A 16,707-nucleotide genomic window follows, 5' to 3' on the forward strand; every position below is an offset into this window, starting at 1 on the left:
ATTATGGTGGATGTCTACTCTTTTTCCATGATCTTCATCTCAAATGCTTAATGACATATTCAATGACATATTTTGTATGTTCAATGACATATTCCATGACACATTTTCTTCACTTTTTATGCCTATATAAAGGCCTTGTAATAGATAGGAAAATATATACAATTGAAGAAGAAATAAGAATCTCTCTTCCTCTCTTTCTCTCTATATCTCTTAGTTTATTTTTGTTTATTCTATATTGTTATTTTGGGTTATATTTTATAACACTTGCAATATAGTTATTCACATTTTAAATTCTAATATTCATTACTTAGAAGCCTCAATGGCCTAGATTTTATGAATAAAAAAATGTAAGGGCATGTGTCAGTTCGTACAGGCCTTAAGGGTGTGGCCGTCGCACCTCCCAAGGTTGAGGTATGACAAGCAAAAGCAATATTATAATTTTTTAATACATGAATAAACACCTATAAAGACAAAACTACCCTTTCAAAAATCTTTTCCAAATCCTTCCCAAGTTTTTCTACCTTTTTGTAAACAAATATTTTAAAAAAAAAAATTATGCAATGCATGTTGTTTTTAATACATCAAACCAAACAATCGATAAAAAATAATCTCCAACATTACTAATACACCCTACTCAATACAATTCTTATAAACCCTACCAAACGAACCCTTAAAGAGTCTTCGGTTAGGATCAAGATGAGAGGTAAGCAGGAATGCACCAATTATACAACCATGAGCGCATACACGCAAAGACTTAACACAAACAATAAATAAATACCATGTGCTTGATGTGCACATAATTAAGATGAATGCTCCCCTAAAATAATACTAATAGAACATGTTCCAAAAGGAGTGCAGAAAAGGCACCAACTGCAGCGACTTGTAAATATTCAACCCACTTTTTTCTTCTTTTTTTGTTTTTTCCCCTTTTTCCAGTACACACACGCCTCGCTACCATTACAGGCATTCCCACACCATCAATCACTAGAAATTAATGGAATAATACAACGACATTGGTAAGACAACGCTCTGGACAAACCACCTGGCGACATCAAACCCCTAACCGGTCCACTACTATGAATTACTAAATCTTCCCCAACCAGAACATAAACACACTTCATATCATATAGAGACAAGTTAGAACTGGCACAGAACAGCACCAGTGCCCCGATGGCAGTGCGAGGCATCTTGACTTAATAGCAACACCTGTTGCATAAGACCTGCTGCTGGTTAATGGTGTGTATCAATGCACAAGCTCCAAACCCCACCAGAGAAGGAATTGATCACCCCCTGGTTTTAGCCCTCTTCATCCCAAGGCTGTTGTGGAAGGGGGAAACAGAACCAGACATTTGAGAACCTTCTTCACGAAGAGTACCATTAAGCATAGCAAGTTCACGTAGCTGCTGTTTTTTATAGAAATCCTGGGACTCATCCTGCATTTGGAGGAAGATGAAGAAAAGACAATAGTGAACATCAACTCTCCACTTTTGAAAATGTGTATGATACTAGACAAAAATGACAACTTGCAAATCTATGTTGAAACTACCATAGGCTTGAGCAGATCTTCCAATATCTCACGTGCTTGCAATAGCCGAGCATCAATTATCTCCACTGGCAGTTCAGCCTCCACAATAACATGAAGAGGCTCATTCAGGTGTTCATACCCCGGTTTGCCCCTCATCATTTCTTCCTTCAAATGTCAAAAGTAAATTATCATGTTACATGTTGCTCTTCCATGGAAAACAAGAGTAATTACATCTTTTAACAGCATACCCACATCAGTTGAGAAAGATGATTCCAAGTGGCAAAATTGTACAAATTACAACCTGAGTACCACCTCAGACTACCCAATGACACTACCAGAGTTCCTGACAATTCTAATGGCTGGATTCCAAATTTCACCTCAACCAAAATACTTTTAATACATAAATTTTGCACCAACCTATTGAGTGTGGAAAGGCCCAACCTAAGTCATCACAGATGAATCAACTGAACAAGCCAAAAAAGGCTATCTCTAACTTTATCAAGCACTTCAAAACACATCATCAGCCAATATGAATAGTACTGGAATACACACCTAGATAAGCAATACAAACTCTACAAGAAGATAATAGTCTTTGCAACGAGCTTCGGCTATTAACTAATGGCCAAAAAAAGTGAACCAGTAGCTTCATTTATCACCACAGCTAATCAGCCGGCAAAACAATTCAACTCAATGTAATTACCCTGGGACAAGACCAGGAGGAACGGAGAAGGAAACAGAGGTCGCCTCTCATGTTTATTTCATGGGTTCTCAAATATTACGTCATCCCACAATATTACCTTTATTGGATCCTTGATGCTTCCGCGTCCTCTTATCAGAACCCGGCACTCGGTAGTAGCTTCCACTCGTTTTAGAGAGTTCCCTCTAGGGCCCAGTAGGCGCCCCACAAAATTGTACTGCAAATGTGACTAAAACACACACTCAAGGTGATGTAGCCAAAGCATGAATAACAGGATGGAAAAATACATAATAGTTCATACATTAGGATATTGGTCCACGGGTATATCAATTCTGAGTGTTCGCTTCACTATGAGGCCTGATGAGTTACTTTGAGTATTAAGCCAGCTTTGAGTAGATGGTGAGTGCATTAAACCCGATATCTGGACATCATAACCACAGAATTGGTCAAACAATTTGTACTACAGTATGGAGAACACGGAAACCTCCTAATTTTAGATAACCAACCCTGAACCTCCTTAAGATTCAGTTGATTTAAGACATCCCAAAATCCAAGAAATACAAGAGGAATATTAAGAAAGCACATACTAGATGTATGCAAGTTTATAGAAAACAAATAAAGACAACAAGCCACTAATTACAAATGCAATTTTAACAAATAGACACACAGTGAGACCCTTAAACAGAACAGATCTTGATGAATTTGATTATCTAGGAAATAAAGTGCTGATGATTTTTCAAAAACCAATAACCTGATTTTCCAATGTGTCACATTGGCTGAAAGCATCCTATAATTGTTAGCAGAATTGAACGTAAAGAGTTTGTTATTCAGGTTCTGCATAACAAGCCCCAAACATTCTAATGAGAAAATTATTCAAATCAACACAGAGTAAGATGCTCCTGTGCTGTCATAGGCATCTAGATCTATTTCTAAAATTTAGCTGGACGTTAGTATATCAGAACAGTAAGACACCTAGTAACTAAAAGCAAAATCCTAAATCAAGATGCTGAGATTAAACTAATATATCAGTGTCGCTGTTGTTAGCTTCAATTACCTGTCATGAGACAAGTGGAGATAGAAGTTAAAAACACTTAAAATGGAATCAAGTTAGCATGGAAAGTAAACTTTTGTCAGAAAAGCTTTTCAAAGACAAAGAATTAGATCTAAAAGAGGTTATGTTAATAGTTAGTATCCATACTTCTGATTGAAATGGTGATGCCCATCTGTCCATATTAGCTCCTCCATTTGAATACATTCCTCCTGAAGCCAGGGGGCTAGCTTGTTCAAACCCACTTTGATCTAAAACTGAAGCATTCCCCAACAGTGTAGTTACACGCAAAAGTTCTGCTTCAAAAATGTCAATTTCCAAGAATAAGACGTACCAGTTAGCAGTGGTTAATAAATCAGTTAGCAGCCACCACAAAATGGACAACAAGACGGATCCTTCATTGGTTAGTTATCTCACGGATTTTACAGGAAAAAATAATTTGTTAAAGCAATCAGTTAAATGGCATGGACAGAAGAAACTCCTAGGGTTGCTGATTTGCAGAAATCAAACAGATCAATACTCTAGGTGGTTCTTCTAGAAACCTGTTCTTTGAAATGCATAATGTCTGTCAGATGAATGGCTGAAACCTCACACAATAATAAAAGGAAATGGAGAGGAAGGAGCATCTCCAATGAAGAGAAGAATAGTAGGGGTAGGAAGCGTGGGGCGAAGAACCTAAGGCACAATTAGACCAAAAAAACCAACGCATTAGTACAGGCACTTGAAGGCACCTTTTTTCATGTGAAGATGCCAAACTGTGACATCAAGATATACAATCTTCTCAATAACAAATACTACCCCTGCCATTTCAAGGGATTCAGTATGACACTTGACAGAAATCAGAAGCAAAAATTGTTTTTATAGAAGAAGAAGAAGAAGAAGAAGAAGAAGAAGAAGAAGAAGAAGAAGAAGAAGAAGAAGAAGAAGAAGAAGACAAAACCTAGCTGAAGAAGGAGCACATTATGCGGACAACAGCAAAAAACCACAACTAGGTTGACACGGTCCTGATTAGTTAGTTGTAATAAAAAGAAAATTATTCCTTAATGGTCCAACTTGTCTTCGGCCATATCCTCCACCATTTCCTAGACATTTAAAAGCAGTTGTACGAAAAGAAAAATTCTTCCTTATAGGTCTAACCTGTCCATGGCATGCCATTCGCCATTTGCAGACACATTTACAAGAGGAATAACATGCCCAGTATAACCTCTTACCGCGATATAGAAATACCCAAATGTAGGTCCATACTTTAGCTCGAGTGTTTCATCACACAACAAATCAACCCTTCCTTAATAATGGACAAGCTCCAAAAAAACACACTTCATGCCTCTTCTATCTTAAGGAACAATTTTGAAGTCCTCATCTTAATCCTGTATACTACTAGTGTTGGACAATTGGTCATATTAAAGTTTCCAATTTTTTCTTTCTATCGACTCCTTTTGACAGTCAGTGGCACATGCAGAAGTGCACGTTTCTTCTTTTCCGGATCAGTTACAGGCTACAGCACTAAATAGTACTAGAACAAAAGTGTAGGATACAAGGGACAAAGAATGGGACAATCAAGTATTATTTCCAACATATAGGAAATAAACACTGATTCAACACCATGACTGTCCTAACCTCTTCTCTCTCTTGCTAGTGGGTGGTCACAATTTTATTTACAAACAAATTTGTGACAAGCTCCGCCGTTAAAATGTAAACCCTATTCTCTCACTGAATTATTACGACACATCTTTAATACACTCCCAATAAGCAGAAACGCCTCAGCAGACCATGGAAGAAGGAAAGTTGGGATACTAATACCTGTTTTATGGGCCAAATATATAGTCAAGCATGAATAACAAAAAGACATTCATGGAATACACAAGTAGAGTTGTGAATCATCCAGAAAAAAGAGTGATGACCACCATTACATAGAAAACTCAAACTTGAATTAAATTTACATTCAATTAGCAAAACAGAAGCATGAATGGGATTTACCATCTCATTATTTTTCAATAAGAGGATTACCATCTTCTCCAAAAAAAAATCATGTACCTAGTAACTTAAAATGCTTTTTCAGCCTCATTATTTATCTTTTGACTTCTTATCATGCAAAAGCAATAAAGTTTACTTAATGATATCAGAAACACAAGTGCTAAAATAATCAAAATTCAACTTCCTACTCACCCTGATTCAGCAATCGATAGCAATGAGGAAGGACAGGCACAAATGGGCTGATTTTGTGGCGTTCCGCAAGTAACTCTGAGAGATACCTGTTAACACACATTGACAAATTAAAGACTCACAATAATTTATGGTATACGTACAAAACAAGAATAAAATCATCCGTACATCTATCAAAATTTTCAGCTTATATTGCCAAGCTAGAGGCTCCAGCTTCTAACAATTTTTGAGTTATTATACCAATGAAAGAATGCAGATAATTGAATCCTTCAGCTTAATGTTTAAGGAAATTCATTTCGGGACCGGAGGGGGAAGTCTTTCACTAATATTCAAAACTAAACTGTTCCAACCCAAATATATTACACGCACACAACTTTTTGTAAGATCGAAAAAACCAATTTACATAGTGCAACGAGGTCTCCTTGTTAAGTCTATCACTTAAAGCTTCTCCTTGTTAAGTCTATTACTTGACTGCAGTAGAATAAGCAAAAATAAGCTCTAAACTTCAGTGAGTAGAACCAGGGTGTTAATCAAAAGAACAGAATTTTAGTATGTCAGTGGGTGCAACAGGTCGAACCACAGATGATAAGCATAACCGCCACAAAGTAGTATTGGGCGTAGTGGTACTCCACATCCACCAACTTAAAACCCCAGATCCACTTCGACGGATAAGTGTTGTAGAAGGAGAAAAAGGATCTTGGAAAGTTGGATTATCAATGCCTGAGTAGTTCAAGCAAGGAGAGTGAATCTTTACTTTACAGCTGTTATTCTCTTAGTTTCTTAGAAGAAGATTGGACAAAATGATCTGAAGGAAGGGGAAATCAATAATTAACAGCTTTCCATAGGGACAAAGCATACAACTTTTTGAAGCAACAAACCTAATAAAAGTATTCGAATGGGTGCAAAGAATTCATATGGGCAATCCTTGACCGTTTGGAATTGAGGCAGAGTTTATTGAACCTCAAACTGATTCTTTAAACTAAAATAGAAAACAGTTAAACCAGATCTTTCATTTCGGACAAAACAGACTACAAAAAGGAAAAAAGAAAAATGAGGTCATAATCACAAAATAGATTTAAAGCAGCATATAAAGGGAGGCAAAGCAAGATTAAAAAAAAAACTAAAGATCGGATATAAGCTAATCAAGTTCAGCACGATCCACAAGTAAGTATATAACCACATGAATCCACAAAGACGAAGATTTCAAATTTATATACATATAAAAAGGAAGTTGTAGAGAAAAGGGGGAAACGCACTTTTCTTGGTCGGCGAGGGCAGAGGAAGCAGAGCGAAGACCACCGATGTGAGGAGAGTGAGGAGCAGAGGGAGATGGTGAGTAGGCCATGTACCTGCCGGACGACATATTTACCGGTGGCGGAGGAAAATTCTGACGACGACGGCGGCGGCGGCGGCCAGATTCACCCACTTTTCACTTTCCTAGGAGAGTCCCCCTCTTTCCCTCTTTTGGACTGGCAATGACCTGATATTAGTCCATTTATTATAAGGCGTCGGTGGTTTGAGGAGAGTAAAATTTGGTATATTTAGCTTTTGTATTTGTATTATGTTGAGAGAAAAAAAAAAAAAAAAAGAGTTTTTTATCATCACTGTCTGCTGGAACGGCATAGAATTTCTCATATCTTAATCTCAGATCTGTAATTGGAGTCTTGAAATTAAATTCTCTTTTTTACGACAAACCTGCTCTTCTCATATAATATATATCTATTTATATACTATATTAAAAGCACGAAGGTCTTTAGCGAAATATTGTTCGCCTTTTTTACCCTTTAAAAATAGATTATATATTGGATATAATCATAATTTAGTTATTCTCCTAATATTTAGGATTTTAAAATAATCTAAAATTATAGTTATTAAATATTACCTTATTCGAACTACATATGTATAGAAACACCTAATTATTAGGAATTCAAAATCAAATAGAAAATTAATTATAAACCTTTTGCTTATTTGAATTATATAAAGTAATTATGACTTTTTTCATATATGTCTTAGATAAAGTGCATATAAACGTACGTTGGAAATCTGCTAATAAAAATGTAGATCTTATTTTAAGTCTTCAAAAATTGAAGATTAGAATTTGGAAGTTTTTGCAAATACTTAAGATATAACAACATATGAGTTCAATCTAATGAAACAGTTAAAAGAGAAAAAGAAAACATAATTAAAGAAGGTATAAATCGATATTCTTTATTGAGTCAGTTATATAAAATCAATATTTTTTTAAATATAAATTACACTTTTACTTTATAATTCAAATATCGTTTATATGGTTTTGTAAAAGCTTTATACTCATTTAGATAGGTTACACGCGCAACACGCGTACCATAAGACTAGTCTTTTTAATTATATGAAATTCTTTATGTTCTAGTAACTTGAATGTCACGAAATTAAATTAAGTAGGGCTTGAGCAAAAGTTAGTTAGCGTACTATACAGATCCGGTGTCTAGGAGGATAAATGTAAGCAGACCAAACAACCTCGATTAAATTGTGCAGTAGTAAAGGTTTAATACAATAACAATATACTGAGATCGACTATATGAATTTTTAATATTTTAAAAAAGGAGAGAACATAAGTGGTAAGTGGGAAAAAAGGAAGAAAAAGTGGTTCAGTGCTTTTTACTGTAGAACCAAAGACCGTCCTTGTACTTCACACTTTGGGGATTTTGTGGTTGGTGGGCTGCTTGCACTTGCTCTAATGCTCCCTTCCCTCCATTACTTTTCTTCCTCAATCTTCAACTATTTATATGACCGTACGTAGGAATTTCTCACTTTTGACCTAACAATCACTCTTCTATCCACCTTTTTGTTACATCTTTTCAAACACATTAATTAACATCTGGTACTAATTCCACTCCGTAATAAGTGATCAATTTACCTTTTTATTTTGGTCCATTTATATAATCAAGGAAAAATTTAATTTTTTCTCCAAAATTACCCTTATGTACGTATTCATAAAAAGTCTTTTACTCCTCACTTTAAATTATGCTGCAATATTTAATTAAGGGTAATTTAGTCACACTAACTATTTTTGTCTAGAATTTAGTATTTCCTTAATAGATGTGTCCAAGGCAAATTGATCACTTCTTGTGGACGGGAGTAGTTTGAAATTTTAACTAACTTCAATTCTTTTGAATTTTGTGTAAAAAGTTTACATTTTATTCTATAGATAGACTGTTATATATCCTTACTTAACATTATTTTATTGGATTATCAATCTAATAATATTATGTGTTAATCAATTATTTTCACTAAAACGAAAATTTGCAAAGTGACAACTGCATAGCAATAGCCTGTTTGGCCAAAGCTTTTTTGGGCCAAAAGTGTTTGTTTTTTTTTTTGCCAAAAGCATTTTTGGCAAAAAATTGAGGTATTTGGCCAAGCTTTTGGAAGGAAAAAAAATGCTTTTGAGGAGAAGCAGAAGCAGTTTTGGAGAAGCAGAAAAAAGTAGCTTCTCTCCAAAAGCACTTTTCTAAAAAGCACTTTTGAAAAAAATACACTTAGAAACAGTTTTCAAAAGCTTGGTCAAACACTAATTACTGCTCAAAAGTGATTTTCTAATTAATTAGTCAAACACAAACTACTTCTCACCAAAAGTACTTTTTTTAAAAATACTTTTGAGAAAAGCACTTCTCAAAATAAGCTGATTTTAGAAGCTTGGCCAAACGGGCTATAAACCTTACAGATTGCTTGCTTCTGTTTTCTTCAAGCAAAATAGATGCATACTTCCTCTGAAATACTTCAACTTTTTCAAAATAAATATCACTACAAAAGAATAAAACAATTCTTCCTATAAATATTGTTTACGGTGATTTCTGCGAAATACTTGTTTACATGACAAGCACGTCAACAATTTAGAGGTATATTGTAATATTTGATCAGATATTTTTTATCTCTATTCAGGAGCCCTATTTTCCTTCTTGGTGACTCGAACCTACAATCTCATCAACCCTCTCTTAAATATCCTTTCCCTCATATTGGTTTGGTGGAGGGATGGACTCGAATTTCTTCAAAAGAAAATGAACCATATATGTGATTATGAAAGATGAATAAATGTAATGGAAGTAATATCAAGGGAAAATTAAAAGTGATTTGATTATTGACTGCAGCTCAAACATTCTTATCAACCATCCCTCGCTCCCATCAGACAAAAAAATAAGTTAGTTGGTTTATTATTACAATATAAATAATAAAAGAAAAGCTCAATTATAAAACTGATCAAATAAGCTATGTTCTTTTATATAATGGTTGGCGTTGAAGATGTCATCCACGGATATGTTTACTCTCAATATATGTAGTAAGCAACAGGTATATCCTCGTTGTTGAAATCCCATTGAAATGTTGTTATTCAAAAGAAATTACTTTTTTTTTAAAACAAATTATTACACGGGGGAGGGAGAAATGGATTTGAATCCGTCATCTCAATTTTGGAAAGCAAAAAAGTTCACAAGGTGAGTTAACCCTAAACCCGGATTCACTCGTCAAAGGAAGGTTCTAACGGTAAAATTAAAAAAAATCCTCCCTTGTTCGAAATTCTTACTATAAAATTGTATTACAAGAAAAAAAATAGTGTCGCACATATTTGACTCAAAAGATATTAAAATCTTTTTTGAACAAATCAACCAAAGATGAAGGGGTAAATCATAGTCAAACTTAATTGATTCCAGACCGAGAGATTTCATAATGATGAATGTACAGGGGATAAAGAAAATATCGACAATCTCATTAAGGTTCAATATTGCCTTCCTCCTCAGTCTCTGAGGAGAGAGAATTACAATTGTTTTTTTTCTAGAATACAAGAATGGAGCTCTTTGCTTTATTTTTCCACTCGATCAACCTCCCCCAGGTGAAAGCCTTCCTGGGCTATATATATAGTCGAAGTCCCTTTACCCTCAGAGTGACTTGACGCATTTTGGTCAATGGTGTGTTCTGGTCTTGACTTTAAGCGTTGCTCTTTTCGATTTGTCGAATATCTTGGAGGAGAAATGAAGTTGACTCTATTGATTTTCACTACCCGATTGCTTAAAAAGGGGCCGTGGGTAACTTGGTCGTGGCGGTCAAATTTTGATCAATACAGTTAGTCCCTCCGTCTGTCGGGGTCGTCCTTTGTTGGGCTCGACGGACGAATCATGTTTGTAGCATAGTCGAGAGGAATCTGACCCCCAACTTTCCATTCCTTAGTCGCGTTTTGTGGATTCTTTGGCGGAGTGGAGGTGTTCTTTTGGTACTTGTGGACCATTGCGATGGTGTCGAAATCGAAACGTCGGTTGGCACCGAAGCGTTGGTTCGTGGATGCCACCATTATGACACACGTTTCTGGGAAACTGAAACGTTTCATGCCCCATCAAATTCAAATGGCGACTATTGGGTTTCGTACTCGGGGAATTTATGTCTCTTATAAATAGGGGGGCTTGTCATTTGATTGATTCACTTCATCATTCGTTTGAGAGAGTTTTCAGATATCGTTTTTTCTGATATCTCAAATTCTTGCTTACCTTCTTGCTCACTGAAACCTTTCATCTTTTCTTCGTATTACTTCTCTTGGAGAGTTTTCTGCTAAAAATTCTTCTCGTGATGATCTCCCTACTGCTAATCCGGTACCAAAGAGCTCTGTTCAGATCACCGGAGAGGTGGATGCGGTGGAGGATGAGGAGGTTCCCTTGGTAGATGAGATTTTGCCTCGCCCCGAGAGGGACGCGATTGACTTTAATTTTAGCGGTGAAGCGGAGCCGGAACCCGTCGCTTCCGTTGTGAGAGAAAGGGGAATTGCAGATTTGAGGGAACGGTGGGGAATCCCCAATTTTGTCGAGATACGGCCGGCGGAGGAGGACGACAGAGTTCACTTCGACCGCCCCAGATATTGTGTGTTCTACGCCTACCCCTTCATTGTAGGGTACAAATTTCCTCTTCCCATATTGGTGGTAGATTTCTGCCATTACTACGAGGTTTGCCCTGCTCAGCTTTCGCCTTATTTGTACAAGTTGTTTTTTATGCTACTCAAGTTTGTGGAACTTGCCGGACGTGAGGTCACTTTGGGCCATATGCTTAGCATTTTTGCTCCACAACTGATTCGTGGTATGATGATTCACGTGCGTCCTCGGGGGTCGAGGGGTCTCGTGGTGAAGATGGACGACAGAACCAACCGTCGTTTCTATGAAAATTATTTTTATGTGCAGACCGAGCATATTGTGGCGGACCCGACGGGATTCCCCGAGAGATGGAACTTCGCACGAAAGTTTGCATCTTTAATTAAGGAAATGTTTGACCATTTTCTGCGGATGCTAAACTGCCTTTTTTTCTGCAGCTAAGAGATTGCCCCTGCCGCCTGTCGAAGGGATTCGTGAATGGGTGGAGGCTATTCTTCCCCACACAGTGGGAGTTCACACATGGTCGACTTTTCATGAGAGGTTTGGACGCATGCCTCTTACAGGTGAGATGACACATTTATCTACTATTTTTCCTCTTTTTTTTGTTGTTTAGCCTCTTATGCATCGTTCATCGTTGTCAGGGAGGGTGAGGAGAGCAAGGGCCCCTCAGCTAGCTTTTTGTCAGCTGGCCACATCCGCTCGTCTTATCATTGTGCCCACTGTACGACCTTTGTGGAGGGCTGCTTCGGTTGAATCTGCGGCGTTGGTCACTCCAACGACGGCTGCTTCTCAAGACGAGGTCCCGACCAACGTCGTCCGTACTATGAATGATTCACCATCAACTAGAGAGGAGGAGGGGCTGTCAAAGAGACGGAGAGTGGAGTTTGAGATGGCGCCCTCGACAGTGATTCCCCTGGATGACTCTCCCCCAACGGGCTCAAGAGAAGGTGTTATTGCGGCTCCCCCCGTAGAGGCGGAGCAAGCTGTTGAAGTTGGCGCCAGCGGTTAGCGATCGGAAACTCCAGCCACCGTCGTGGCTCAACCAGAAGTCCCTGACGTTACTGACGATCAACACCTTGTCATGGTAGAGAACCAGACCTCTGGCGCCGTTGTTGTGACATTAGACGTGCCCTCATCTTCTGTCGCGAGTCGTGCTTCTCCTTCGGCACCGGAGATGGGAAAAGGCGTGGTGATTGACAAGTATGAATCTGAGTCAGACCTGGATCCTGATGATGCCAGGATGTTCGAGTAGGGCCTTACTCATTCGGTGGTTCATGCGGGGGGCTCGGCTCGTATTCTTCAGATCCCTTCCGGCGTTAATCTCTTGGTAGAGGGGGAGGATCTGGTGCCATAATTCAGTCTGTTATGTTCAGAAGCTGAGAATGAGTCCCTTCGGGATATCCCTGATACTGAGTTGAGGGACGAGGTGGCCGTCATGGGCTTGAGGGTACGTTGCATTGGTTCTCGCTTTAAGCTTTCCCTTTGTTCGAAAGTGTTAGTTTAACCCCGTCTTTATGGTTTTCAGACATACATGGTGGAAGCGGAAAGCATTCGTCGGGCCAACGTCCGGGCAAGGATTTTCTTGAAGATGCTGGAGAAGTACCGTTACTACCATGACAGATGTCATGAGATGCACGAGCAGCTCAGGACGGATCCCCGCAACCGGGCTCTTGGTGAGGAGTTAAAGAAAATGGATCAAGAATTGATGCAGACAATCTGTAGCAAGAGCGAACTCGAGAAAAAACTCTGCATCAAGGACGAGGAGCTCGAGTTGGGTAAGGGGATCGCAGCGGAGTGTGAGCATTTGCAGGGCAGGTTGAGGTCGATGCAGTCAGAGATGGACCAGAACTTGGTTAGGGTCGAGGCGATGAGCGCGGAGTGGATGAGGAAACTGACTGCGATGGTCGTTGGTTTTGAGAACATTGAGAGAGCTTGGTCTGAGGCTTTGGTGAGGGCAGCGGCCCTGGAGGACACCATCTGCGTACTCCAATCCAAGCAGGAGTCAAAAAGAGCGACAACTACCCTTATGGAGGCGAGGCTCGAGGAGCGCATTGGAACGATCGATCAGGAGGCGTCGATTCTGGGGGATCGGGTCGCGGCCTTGGAGGAAGAAAATGCGCGATTACAGGCCCAGGTTGAGTCATCCTCTGTTGTTGTTCCCTTTCCAAATGCACGAGCTCTAGATTTATGCTGAAGCCCAGCGGGACATATATAAGAGCTTGTGGGAAACGGGCACCGTGGCTGAGGCTGCTTACGAAGAAGTGCGAGCGAAGGCTCGCGAGGCTCGCATCAACTGTGGGTACGAAGCGGTGATGCCCATAGCCAATGGGGGTATGGATGATGATAAAGGTGAGCCTCGTGGAGATGTGATGATAGTGGCGATGATGACGGCGGCGATGACACTGAATGAAGAATGTTGTCCTTTGTTTTTATTTTTGTTTTGTTTGTTGATTGTCGTATGTTTGTTCCGTCTTCTTTTTCTCTTTTTTTATTGGTTGACATGGGCCATATGTAAGAGGCGGTAGCCCGCACTATAACATTGCATAAATAAGTTTTCTTCTTTGTTATTTGCCTTGTACTTCATTTTTTATTTTTATTGTTCATGACCTCGGTGCAAGACAGAGGCTCGCCCGATGAGTCCCAGTTTTCTTTTCCTCCGACGGTTGTCACTCTTTCCTTTTTGGCGAAGGCCATTGGCCTTAAAGGGTGTTATCTCGAACTTATCGGAATAACAACCCATCGTAGTTCGAGCGAGGTCGGACCTTTCCCTTTTTTTATGGCGAAGGCCCTTGGCCTTAAAGGGTGTTGTTTCGAACTTATCGAAATAATAGCCCGTCATCGTTCGAACGAGGTCGAACCTTTCTTTTTTCTTTGATGGTGAAGGCCCTTGGCCTTAAAAGGGTGTTATTTCGAGCTTATCGAAATAACAACCCGTCGTCGTTCGAGTGGGGTCGAACCTTTCTTTTTTCTTTGATGGCGAAGGCCCTTGGCCTTAAAGGGTGTTATTTCAAACTTATCGAAATAGCAGCCCGTCGTCGTTCGAGCGAGGTTGAACCCCCCTTTTTTTCCTTTGATGGCGAAGACCCTTGGCCTTAAAGGGTGTTATTTCGAACTTATCGAAATAACAACCCGTCATCGTTCGAGTGAGGTCGAACCTTTCTTTTTTCTTTGATAGCGAAGGCCCTTGGCATTAAAGGGTGTTATTTCGAACTTATCGAAATAACAACCCGTCATCGCTCGAGCGGGGTCGAACCTTTCTTTTTTCTTTTATGGCGAAGGCTCTTGGCTTTAAAGGGTGTTATTTCGAACTTATCGAAATAACACCCAGTCGTTGTTCGAGCGAGGTTGAACCTTTTCTGATCTTTTGATGGCGAAGGCCCTTGGCCTTAAAAGGTGTTATTTCAAACTTATCGAAATAAGAGCCCATCGTTGTTCGAGTGAGGTCGAACCTTTCTTTTTTCTTTGATGGCGAAGGCCCTTGGCCTTAAAGGGTGTTATTTCAAACTTATCAAAATAACAGCCCGTCGTCGTTCGAATGGGGTCGAACCGTTCTTTTTTCTTTGATGGCGAAGACCCTTGGCCTTAAAGAAAGTTATTTCAAACTTATCGAAATAACAACCCGTCGTCGTTCGAACGCGGTCGAACCTTTCATTTTTTTTGATAGCGAAGGCCCTTGGCCTTAAAGGGTGTTATTTCGAACTTATCAAAATAACAACTCGTCGTCGTTCGAGCGAGGTCGAATCTTTCTTTTTTCTTTGATGGCAAAGGCCCTTGGCCTTAAAGGATGTTATTTCGAACTTATCGAAATAACAGCCGTCATCGTTCGAGCGAGGTCGAACCTTTCTTTTTTCTTTGATGGCGAAGGCCCTTGGCCTTAAAGGGTGTTATTTCGAACTTATGGAAATAACAGCTCGTCGTCGTTCGAGCGTGGTCGAACCTTTCTTTTTTCTTTGATGGCGAAGTCTCTTGGCCTTAAAGGGTGTTATTTTGAACTTATCGAAATTACAGCCCGTCGTCGTTCGAGCGGGGTCGAACCTTTTTTTTTCTTTGATGGCGAAGGCGCTTGACTTTAAAGGGTATTATTTCGAACTTATCGAAATAACAGCCTGTCGTTGTTCGAGCGGGGTCGAACCTTTCTTTTTTCTTTGATGGCGAAGGCCCTTGGCCTTAAAGGGTGTTATTTCGAACTTATCGAAATAACAGCCCTTCGTCGTCGAGCGGGGTCGAACCTTTCTTTTATTTTTGATGGAGAAGGTCCTTGGCCTTAAAGGGTATTATTTCGAACTTATCGAAATAACAGCTTGTCGACGTATGAGTGGGGTCGAACCTTTCTTTTTTCTTTAATGGCGAAGGCCCCTGGTCTTAAAGGGTGTTATTTCGAACTTATCGAAATAACAGCCCTTCGTTGTCGAGCGGGGTCGAACCTTTATTTTTTCTTTGATGGAGAAGGCCCTTGGCCTTAAAGGGTGTTATTTCGAACTTATCAAAATAATAGCCCGTCGTCGTTCGAGCGGGGTCGAACCTTTACTTTTTCTTTGATGGCGAAGGCCCTTGGCCTTAAAGGGTGTTATTTTGAACTTATCGAAATAACAACCCTTCGTCGTCGAGCGGGGTCGAACCTTTCTTTTCTCTTTGATGGCGAAGGTCCTTGGCCTTAAAGGGTGTTATTTCGAACTTATTGAAATAACAGCTCGTCGTCGTTCGAGTGGGGTCGAACCTTTCTTTTTTCTTTAATGGCGAAGGCCCTTGGCCTTAAAGGGCGTTATTTCGAACTTATCGAAATAATAACCCTTCGTTGTCGAGCGGGGCCGAAACTTTATTTTTTCTTTGATGGCGAAGGCCCTTGGCCTTAAAGGGTGTTATTTCAAACTTATCGAAATAACATCCCGTCGTCGTTCGAGCGGGGTCGAACCTTTCCTTTTTCTTTGATGGCGAAGGCCCTTGGCCTTAAAGGGTGTTATTTCGAACTTATCGAAATAACAGCCTGTCGTTGTTCGAGAGGGGTCAAACCTTTCTTTTTTCTTTGATGGCGAATGCCCTTGGCCTTAAAGGGTATTATTTCGAACTTATCGAAATAACAACTCGTCGTCATTCGAGCGGGGTCGAACCTTTCTTTTTTCTTTGATGGCGAAGGCCTTTGGCCTTAAAAGGTGTTATTTTGAAATTATCGAAATAATAGCCCGTCGTCGTTCGAGTGGGGTCAAACCTTTATTTTTTCTTTGATTGCGAAGGCCACTGGTCTTAAAGGGTGTTATTTCGAACTTATCGAAATAACAGCCCGTCATCATTCGAGCGGGGTCGAACCTTTCTTTTTTCTTTGATGGCGAAGGCCCTTGGCCTTAAGGGATCGAAATAATAGCCCGTTGTCGTTCGAGCGGGGTCGAACCTT

The 16,707-nt window shown here is 39.6% G+C and overlaps 1 protein-coding gene across 2 annotated transcripts; it reads right to left on the reverse strand.

Moving 5' to 3' along the window:
* Positions 1 to 754: 754 nt before the first annotated feature.
* LOC107759124 (KH domain-containing protein At5g56140) lies at positions 755 to 6,999 on the reverse strand. 2 transcript variants are annotated; one of them, XM_016576998.2, is made up of 7 exons: positions 6,690 to 6,999; positions 5,437 to 5,522; positions 3,421 to 3,566; positions 2,524 to 2,643; positions 2,323 to 2,439; positions 1,547 to 1,690; positions 755 to 1,433 (listed from the first exon to the last, which is right to left on the reverse strand). In XM_016576998.2, exons 1-7 carry the CDS (start codon positions 6,794 to 6,796, stop codon positions 1,284 to 1,286), a joined length of 870 nt encoding a protein of 289 aa, XP_016432484.1. In that variant the 5' UTR covers positions 6,797 to 6,999; the 3' UTR covers positions 755 to 1,283. The 2 variants fall into 2 exon arrangements, with proteins under 2 accessions (XP_016432484.1, XP_016432483.1); XM_016576997.2 differs by having other exon boundaries at positions 2,323 to 2,451.
* Between the last annotated feature and the right edge of the window lie 9,708 nt (positions 7,000 to 16,707).

Source organism: Nicotiana tabacum, chromosome 10 (genome assembly GCF_000715075.1).
Source record: "Nicotiana tabacum cultivar K326 chromosome 10, ASM71507v2, whole genome shotgun sequence".
Taxonomy (NCBI): domain Eukaryota; kingdom Viridiplantae; phylum Streptophyta; class Magnoliopsida; order Solanales; family Solanaceae; genus Nicotiana; species Nicotiana tabacum.

What these genes read in the sequence shown, in the direction of transcription:
- LOC107759124 (XM_016576997.2), bottom strand. Translation starts at nt 6,796, where the DNA reads ATGTCGTCCGGCAGGTACATGGCCTACTCACCATCTCCCTCTGCTCCT. An exon ending in GCATCAAGGATCCAATAAAG is followed by an intron (nt 1,691 to 2,322) that starts GTAATATTGTGG and finishes TGACATTTGAAG; the next exon opens with GAAGAAATGATGAGGGGCAA. An exon ending in AAGATCTGCTCAAGCCTATG is followed by an intron (nt 1,434 to 1,546) that starts GTAGTTTCAACA and finishes CTCCAAATGCAG; the next exon opens with GATGAGTCCCAGGATTTCTA.